Genomic DNA, 9,385 nt, shown 5'->3' with positions numbered 1-9,385 from the left:
AAGCGCGTGCAAGTCCATTATCTCTCCACACGCATACAAAATACGTTTATTGAGGTATGTGGGTCATTCGTACAAACAACAATTCTTGATGAGATTCAAAATGCCAAGTATTTTCAATCATTGTTGATGTCACTCCAGATTGTTCTCACAAGGAACAGACTACTATAGTTATTTGGTATGTTAAGATTGTAGACAGCTGAAAATTTTCAATTGAAGAAAGGTTTATTTTGTTTGATAATTTCACGAGAAAAACTGAAAAAGAAATTGCTGCTTGAGTACTAGCAATTCTAGAAGGTTTTAAGTTAGATTTTCAAGTCTGCATTGGTGAAGCCTATGACAATGGATCTAATATGGCTGGGAAGTACAAAGGTGTACAAGTAGTTCTGCCTGAGCATAATTCAGACTGTATTTTCTCCAGCTGTGGAAACCACACGCTAAACCTTGTAGGTGTTGACTGTGCTGAATCATGCAAGGAGGCAATTACTTACTTTGGAACTGTTCAGCAAATGTACAATCTCTTCAGTAGCAGTCCACAAAGGTGGGAAATGCTGAAGCAATATCTTCCTGTTTCACTGCATGGGATGTCCAAAACTAGATGGTCTGCATGGATTGATGGTGTTCAACCAGTTGCGCAGCATTTGAATTCAGTGAGAAAGGCTTTAAATGAGCTTGAATCTCTCAATCTCACTGCACAGGCTCGAACTGAACTTCAGCCTATTCAGAAGCACATGTCCAAATTTGAATGCATTCTGATGTCATCTTTGTGGATGAAGCTACTTACAATGATCCACCAAACTCATCTGGTAATTGAAGCACACAATGCTACACTTGATGTTGAGAGGGATAACATTGAAAGTCTTATCAATGACATTAAACAGATTCGTGAACAATGGGATGTGATCCTGACTGAATCCAGATTAGTAGCACAGAATATTGACATTTCATCTGAGTTCACCAATTGCAATTTACCTACTGAATCCGATGCCGAGCAGCATTATAGGGTCAATGTCTTCCTTGTCATCATTGACTCTATTCAATCAGGTCTTACATGTCGATTTGAGTCACTGTGACTAATTTGTACCCTTTTTCGGTTTCTTTGGCAGTTCAACAGACTGAGTAATGAAGATCTACTTTCTGCAGCTGAACAATTTCAGCAACAGTACAACGAAGAAATCTCAAAAGATCTTAGTGATGAGGTCATCTTCCTCAAACAAATATATTTCATGAACTTTAAATTGGTTTGCAAGCCAAAGGAATTGCTTCAAGAAATCATAGAATCTCAGGGTTGGAAGAGACCTCAGGAGGTCATTTAGTCCAACCCCCTGCTCAAAGCAGGACCAATCCCCAGACAGATTTTTGCCCTAGATCCCTAAATGGCCCCCTCAAAGATTGAACTCATAACCCTGGGTTTAGCAGGCCAATGCTCAAACCATGGAGCTATCCCTCCCCTCTTTGGATGTTCTGGGGTGTTTCCTAATATCACAATTGCATTGCGTATTTTTGTCAGTTTACCTGCATCAGTGGCTTCAGGTGAACGCACCTTCAACATGTTGAAGCAGGTAAAGAACTATCACCATTCAACTATGGGACAAGAGTATTTGAATGGGCTCGCCATGTTTAATATCAACTGTGACATTGCACGAAAGCTAGATTTTTCCTCAACAATTAGTGCATTTGCACAGAAAAAGGCTAGAAAAGCATTTGTTAAATAAAAAAATATTCAAATTATGTCTCACGCTTTTTTTGGTGCCTTATTTTGTTTTCATGTGTCGTCATTTTTTATTTTTATTATGGCTAGGGGGCCTCAAAAGCTGAAAGTGGCCTGGGCCTCTCTGGACCTCTGAGAGGGCCTGCCTGCCCCACACACCCCTCTCCCCACAGACACACACACACAGACCCTGCCCCACCCCACGGACCCTGCCCCACACATCCCTCTCCCCAGAGACTCCCACATATGGACCCTGCCCCACACACTCCTCTCCTCACAACCCCCCACACATGGACTCTGGGCTGCCAAATGGACCCTGCCCTACATACCCCTCACCCCAGAGACCCCCACACACAGACCCTGGCCCACCCCACGGACCCTGCCCCACAGGCCCCTCACCCCAGAGACCCACACAGACGGACCTTGCCCCCTCCCCAGCCACAGACCCTGCCCCACTCACCCCAGACATGCCCCTAAGGGGCCCCCTCTGCTCACCTCCCCCCGTGCCCTGACTCACGTTCGCAGATAGGTTTGGGGAAGCTCCAGCTCCCCACCTTGGTACAGTTGCTGCGGGCGCTACCCACCAGGCGGAAGCCGGGGTTGCAGTGATATTCCACCCAGGTGCCCTCCACAGGCACCCGCTCCATGCCGCGTGGCACCGCCTGCCCGTTCTCCAAGCTCAGGTGTATCTTGGGACAGGTCCGCACTGCCGGGGAGGGGGACAGTCAGAGCCAGAGCCCACCCCCTGAGACACCCCACCCTCAGCCTGGTTGGAGCCAGCGCCCCCTATAGAAGAAAGACCCCAGGCCCCATTCCCCACCCCCTGAGCCAGGCAGTCCCCACCCTGAGGCCGGATGGGAGCCAGCGCCCCCTAGAGGGGAAAGGCCTTGTGCCCCATTCCCTGCCCCCCTGAGGCAGCCAGTCCCCCAGCCTGGGGCCGGATGGAAGCCAGCGCCCCCTAGAGGGGAAAGGCCCCATGCTCCATTCCCTGCCCCCCCCCCCAAGCCCCCCCGTCATTCCCCCCCATGGGCCTGGGTTGGACACAGTGCCCCCTGGAGGGGGAACGCCCCCTCCCCCCCCCCCCCCCCCCTCTGAGCCAGCCAATCCCCTTGCCCTGGGGTCAGATCGGAGCTGGTGCCCCCGAGGGTGGAAAGGCCCTGTGTCCCGTCCCCAGGGTGGGCATGGGGGCCGGGGGTGACTCACGGCAGCGGCTGGCATGGCCCATCTCAGTCCAGGTCCCGTTGGGCAGACACTTGCGCACCTTGGGCCCCACGATCTCGCGGTCGGGCCGGCACACATACTCGATCTCATAGTCGAAGGGCAGGAAGTGCACTGTCTGCACCTGGTCCGGGGTGAGGCCCCGGTACCGGATCCCCCCGTCCCGCGGCGGGTGGATGATCTCACAGCCTGGGGGGCGCAGAGCGGGGCACCGTCAGGTGGGGGGGCCTCCGGCTGAGCTGGGGGGACAGGAGCGGGGTGGGTGGGGGAAGAGCAAGTGTGTGTGCAGGGGGAGGCGTCCTCGCGCGTGTGTACTTTTGTTGGGTTTCCCATGCTTGTGTCTGTGTGCATCCCCAAGTGTGTGTGAGCGTGTGCACATGCGTACACAGAGGAGAGGAGTGCAGAGCTGAGCGTGTCTGCGTGCGCATGGGGGTACATGCAGGGGTATATGTGGGAGTCTGGGGGGAGCTCCTTGGGGACTGAGCACCGCCGGCACGGGGGGTCCTGGCGTAGATTATGGGGCTTTTGGGGGTGGGGTGAGCAGAGAAGCCTGGTAGGTCTGGCTCAGCATGCGAGGCTGGAGTGGGAGCGGTTCCTATGTACCTGTTGTGCTGTTGAGTCCCAGCGCCCCAGAGCCAGGAGCTGGAATTAGCACCACACTCAGCAGCAGGAGCAGCATCTGCAGGGGTGGAGGGAAGAGGCAATGAGAATGGGGATAGGGGAGGGGGATACAACCTGTCCCCCACATGATTACACAGAGGGCCAACTGCCACAGGGTTACGACAAGGCAAGAACCCACGAGTCCTGGCTCCCAAAGACCTTACTCCTGCTCTAACCCACTAGACATCACTGCCCTCCCAGAGCCAGCAGAGAACCCAGAAGTCCTGGCTCCCAGCCCCCCTGCTCTAACCCACTAGATCACACTCCTTCCAGAGCCTGGGGTAAGAACATGAGAATGGCCAGACTGGATCAGACTAATGGTCCATCTAGCCCATTATCCTGTCTTCCGACAGTGGCCAGTGCCAGTGCCCCAGAGGGAATGAACAGAACAGGTAATCATCAAGTGATCCATCCCCTGTCGCCCATTCCCAGCTTCTGGCAAACAGAGGCTAGGGACATCATCCCTGCCCATCCTGGCTAATAGCCATTGATGGATCTATCCTCAGTGAACTTATCTAGTTCTTTTTTGAACCTTGTTATAGTCTTGGCCCTCACAACATCCTCTGGCAAAGAGTTCCACAGGTTGACTGTGCATTGTGTGAAGAAATACTTCCTTTTGTTTGTTTTAAACCTGCTGCCTATTCATTCCATGAGGTGACACTAGCTTTTGTGTTATGTGACGGGGTAAATAACACTTCCTTATTTACTTTCTCCACAACCGTCATGATTTTACAGATCCCTGTCATATACACTGTATCCACTGGGTCACCCTTGTCCACATGCTTCTTGACCCCCCTCAAAGAATTCTAGTAGATTGGTGAGGCATGATTTCCCTTTACAAAAGCCATGTTGACTCTTCCCCAACAAGTCATGTTCATCTATGTTTCTGGCAATTCTGTTCTTTACTATAGTTTCAACCAATTTGCCTGGTACTGAGGTTAGGCCTGTAATTGCCAGGATCACCTCTGGAGCCTTTCTAAAAGACCACAGCTAGATAGGACTAGCAGTCCTGGCTCCCAGACCCCCTGCCCCAACCACTAGACCTCACTCCCAGGGCTTTAAAAAGGTCTGAATGATGCAGTAAGCACCACAGAGGGAAAGGCTAAAGATTCTGGGCATAATGGCAGAGTTAGAGAATAAGCCCCAGAACATCCTGTGAATACCTAAATATTCCTAGTCCCCAGTGCCCCCATGTGGCCATTTGTGACGAACTGTGGGGGGGTTCCTTGTTTTTTCAATGGTTTGCATGCAGAAGGGGTGGGACTCAGTTTCCCTGGGTGTTACTGGTTTAACAAGGTGATGGGAGAGGGAGTTTGTTGTTACAGAGGACCTGCGACAGAACCTGGGACCCCAGCCAATGGCCTGCAGAATGGATACCCCAGCGACTGGTGACCTGGTGACCGGGAGGCCCAGCTCAGGAGTCACAGATGGCTCCGGCCAGTGGGAGGACAATGGGCTGTGAACCCCGGTGACCTGACCAGTGGGTTCCAGCCAGAGGGGGACAGAGGATGGCGGAGAGGAGAGGAGGCCCAGGCGACCCTGTTTACCTGGTTAGAAGACAATGGACAGAGGCGGGGCTTGGGGAAGGTGATATCAGATGCCCAGCTGGAAAGCAAAGGGGGCTCGGGACTGGAGAGAGAGAGCAGGCAGAGCCCACCTGGATGGAGGGAAGACTTGGATGTGCTGTGCTGAGGGAGGCCAGACCTGAGGGCCCTGAGAGTTTCCTATGCTGTGTTCAGATGCTCAATAAACTCTCCTGTTTTACGCTGGCTGACAGTCACTTGGTCTAGAGAACAGGGTTGCATTATTTCCTCTGGGAGTGAAGGCCCCTGGTGTCCAGAGCGAGTGGACCCCCTGAGGGGGCCCACAGAGAGAAACAGGCGTGCTAAGGCTCAGAGAGGTGCGGTTCCAGGATGCGGAGGGTCTTAACCCCCAAGAGTGGACCCCCGAGAAGGGCTGTCACACTGAAGGGGGTTCCCCCAGGGACCGCATGGGGCCAAGAGTGGGCACAACCTGTGAGTCTGTGACACCATTGCATAGGAATAGCTGCCCCCACTGCTGACCCCCACCCCCTGTGTGCCTATTACAGGGGAAGAGCTGCCCCTGACCCTGAGCCTACCATATCCAATCGGTGCCCCTCCTGTCGGTTTGTGAATTGGATCTAGTGGGTGAGACACGGGATGTCTTAGAGCCAGGACTCCTGGGTTCTAGCTCTGGCTCTTTGGAGGGGAGTGCAGTCTAGTGGTTGGGGGGGTACTTGCTAGAGTACCCCAAATGCCTGTGGCAGTGATAATGTGTGATATGCCCTGTCCCAGCACAAACAGAGACAGCAGTGCCCACAGGGGCCGCTGAGGGTGACTTACACAAACACACAAAGCGCAGGGCTCGTTCCCTCTCATTGGGGCAGCCAGGAGGGGGACACACACACACACACACACACACAGCAGGACTCATTCTACAGGCGGGACAAATGCATACTGAGTAAATCTCATTGCCTTCAGCAAGGGGCAGCGTGCGCGCGCGCACGCACACACACACACACAGTATACGACTCATCTCGTCCAGCAGAGGGCAGCAGGAATTTACACAGACAACCCATGCCAGCAGAGGGCAGGCAGCAGCGTCACTTTGTGCACACACACACACACACACACACACACACACACACACACAGCAGCAGCAGCAGCACTCATCTCGTCCAGCAGGGGGCAGCAGGGACAGACAGACAGACAGACAGACACGCACACCCCAGGACTCATCCCGCCCAGCAGGGAGCAGCAGTCCCCCCATACCTTGTGGCAGGCGTGTGGTGGGTGGTGCCGGCCTGTTCTCCCTCCCAGCCTGGGGCTAGATCCGTGCGCAGGGCAGTCGCTCGACACCGCGGCACCCGCCAACCAGCCCTGAAAGCTGGAAACACAAACACCCCTCTTAGAAACGACCTGGCCTCCTCCCCACCTGCTCCGCCGGCCCCCCAGAAATGGCTTCCTCGACCCCTGCATATCTCACCACATGGCCTCCTTTGGGGTTGGGTGCAAAGTGAGCAACGTGGGTACAATATCCCTGGGGAGGCGGGATCGGCCCGGGGTATCTGGACCCCCCCCACTGCCTGCACTACCCTTACACATGGTCCAGCCACTAGCCTGAGCTCAAACCAGCCCCCATGCGAGCCTGGCTCCTAGATGGGAGGCAGCTGTGGTGAAGGCTCTGAGGGTCGCTGCCCAGAGCTGGCTGCATCAGCCCAACGTGTTGCCACATCATAACCGGGGGGGCTCAATGACTGTGAGGTGGGGGGTTCCCAAGCTTTTCCCGCTAGGCGCAATGAGTCTGTGGAACCCGCTGCCACAGGACATAGCCGAGGCCAAGAGCTGGGCAGGAGTCCACGGGTGACGGGCAGGTTCCTCAGAGGGGAACATGCAGCACGACCAGCGTGAATGAGCACAACGTCCAGGGAAGGGTGGTGAGACTACTGCTTTGGGGCTGGAGCTGACCTCTGGTTACGGGAGCCCAGCGTGGGGGCAGGTTACACCCAGTGGCTGCTGTGGATTCTCACACCAAAGGGGGAAATGTTCAGCCAGCTCTAATCAGAGCCCCTCTGGAGACCGCGGAGACCACCTGCAAGGGGCGCTCACTCCCATTTCACAGCGGGGGAAAGTGAGGCACAGTGACTCAGAAAATCCATAGCAGAACCCAGGCCTCCTGCCGCCCCACTCCTCCCTCTAACCACTAAATTTCTCCTGCTCTTCCAGAACCCAGGAGTCCTGCCCCACACCCTGTATTGCAGTGCACACCCGGAGAGGTTGCTGGTTCATTGTTACCAATTACCATGGCAATGGGGCCTTCACCTGTGCAGCCCAGCGTGCACCCCAGGCCTGCGTATGAGTCACGGGCAGATCTAGGGCTGTTTAGCCCAGGCAGCAGAGGCATGTGCCCTTTGCTGCTGAGGGCATGGGCCTCAGCTGAGCAGGTGACCTGCTGGGCAGCGGACATGGGGCCCCAAGCACTTCAAAGAAGCCAGCTCTGGGAAGCCAGGGAGAGCCAGGCAGGGGAGCCGGGGGGAGCCAGGCAGGGGAGCTGGGAGGCGGGAGCTAGGTGGAAGAGCTGTGGGGGAGCCAGGCAGGGGAGCTGGCGATTGGGGTGGGAAGCAGCAGGCGACCGAAACCCCACTGGGTTCAGCAGGGTGGCACATGACTCGGCCGGCAGTCCTGGGCCAGCACGACAGCCGCAGTGCTATTGTCTCACCAGTAGAGGGAGCCGCCAGGGCATCTGGGGCAGCCAGGGGGGCCCTCGGGTGAATGCAGGGCTGGGAATTGAAGGCTGGGCTCCTGCCAGCATCGCAGCTGGGGTGGGGGTGGGGGTGGGGGTGGGGGGCGAGGAAGGTGCAGGCTGAATCCCGGTCCCGGGGGGAAATATAACCCCCCAGGATCTCAGCAGGGGCCCCGCCTGGTGCAGGGACGAGCCGGGCTGGTCCAGAAGGGGCGACGTGCCGAACTGTGGCGACTGCTGGGATGGTGCTGGCTGCCCGCCGAGCTGGAAGCAGCTGGCCAGGGAGGAGCAGCCCACGCTGTGCTCTTGCTCTGGCTGGGCTCTGTGCCGTGGTGACTCCGGGGCAGGGTGCTGAGGGGCTGGGCAGTGAAGCAGTTAATGCCACGGGGCTGGGTCCAGGGCCAGAGAAGAAAGGCCGGACACTGCACTGCACAGGAAATCCCAGAACCCAGATGGGCGTGGCTTGCAGCGGGTCGGCCCCCAGCATTTATTATTGATACCACAGCACAGCTGGGTGGGGCCCAGCCTGGAATGCAGGGCACCTTGGCCAGGCTTTCAGCTCAGCTGGCCCCTCTAGGAGTCAATCTGGAGTCACCCCTGACTGCCAGGGGGGCAGGGCCGGGCTCTGAGCTCAGCTCCAGGGGTTAATCCGGAGTCACACAAACACACATTGTACATACCACCACTCTCCCACAGCCTCCCCACAGCTGAGGGGAGCAGGGGGCTGGGGGGAGCTGAGGGCACTGGGCGGGGGGGCCGAGGGGAGCAGGGAGAGCTGAGGCAACTGGGCGGAGGGGAGGGGGCGAGGGGAGCGGGGGCTGGGTGGAGTCCCTGATAAACTGGGACAGAAGCAATTGTGGCTCATGAATCTTTTAATGCACTGAATAAATCCCGAGAACGAGGGTTTTTGTTTGGGGCTGGTAGCAAATGATAGGGCTGCAGGTCGGGAGTGAGGAGCACCGGCAGAGCTGGGGGAGGGGGGGCAGGGCTGGGCTAGCAGGGACGGTCGGGAGTGAGGGGCACTGGCAGAGCTGGGGGTGTCCATGGCTGGGCTAGTAGGGGGCTGCGGGTTGGGAGTGAGGGGCGCTGGCAGAGCTGGGGGAGTCCCTGGCTGGGCTAGCAGGGGGCTGCGGGTTGGGAGTGAGGGGCACTGGCAGAGCTGGGGGTGTCCATGGCTGAGCTAGCAGGGGGCTGTGGGTTGGGAGTGAGGGGCACTGGCAGAGCTGGGGTGCGATGCCCCTCCCCCACACTGTTTGCTTCCTCCCAGCCCCAGTGGGGTAATTATCCCAGGCACTAATCACAGTTGACAACAATTCCTAAGCTGGTTGCCTAGTTACCTGCTCAGCCAGCCCCAGGCCTGCACAGGACACAGGCTCCTCCCCCAGCCTCTGGCCCCTCCTGCCACGCCTGCAGGGGTTTCCCCACACCCCCCTACAAACCCTGCTCACTGGAGTCCCAGCTAGGCACAGGTAAGGTGCTGCTGTGGGGAAACTCACAGCACTGGGCCCCATCTGGGCACTGCTGCAAGGAAGCTCA

General features: G+C 56.8%; 1 protein-coding gene across 1 annotated transcript; it reads right to left on the bottom strand.

Moving 5' to 3' along the window:
- Positions 1-2,199: 2,199 nt before the first annotated feature.
- On the bottom strand, positions 2,200-7,917 carry LOC113407818 (gamma-aminobutyric acid type B receptor subunit 1-like). Its single transcript, XM_029913027.1, has 5 exons — positions 7,826-7,917; positions 6,379-6,493; positions 3,530-3,605; positions 2,912-3,115; positions 2,200-2,414 (listed from the first exon to the last, which is right to left on the bottom strand). The coding sequence occupies exons 3-5, from the start codon at positions 3,603-3,605 to the stop codon at positions 2,200-2,202; spliced, it is 495 nt and encodes a 164-aa protein (XP_029768887.1). The 5' UTR covers positions 6,379-6,493; positions 7,826-7,917.
- Positions 7,918-9,385: the final 1,468 nt, after the last annotated feature.

The sequence above is a fragment of the Terrapene carolina genome, unplaced genomic scaffold (assembly GCF_002925995.2).
Source record: "Terrapene carolina triunguis isolate 2854851 unplaced genomic scaffold, T_m_triunguis-2.0 Scaffold421, whole genome shotgun sequence".
In the NCBI taxonomy this organism is placed as follows: Eukaryota; Metazoa; Chordata; order Testudines; family Emydidae; genus Terrapene; species Terrapene triunguis.
This window is presented reverse-complemented; position numbering and strand designations above follow the sequence as displayed.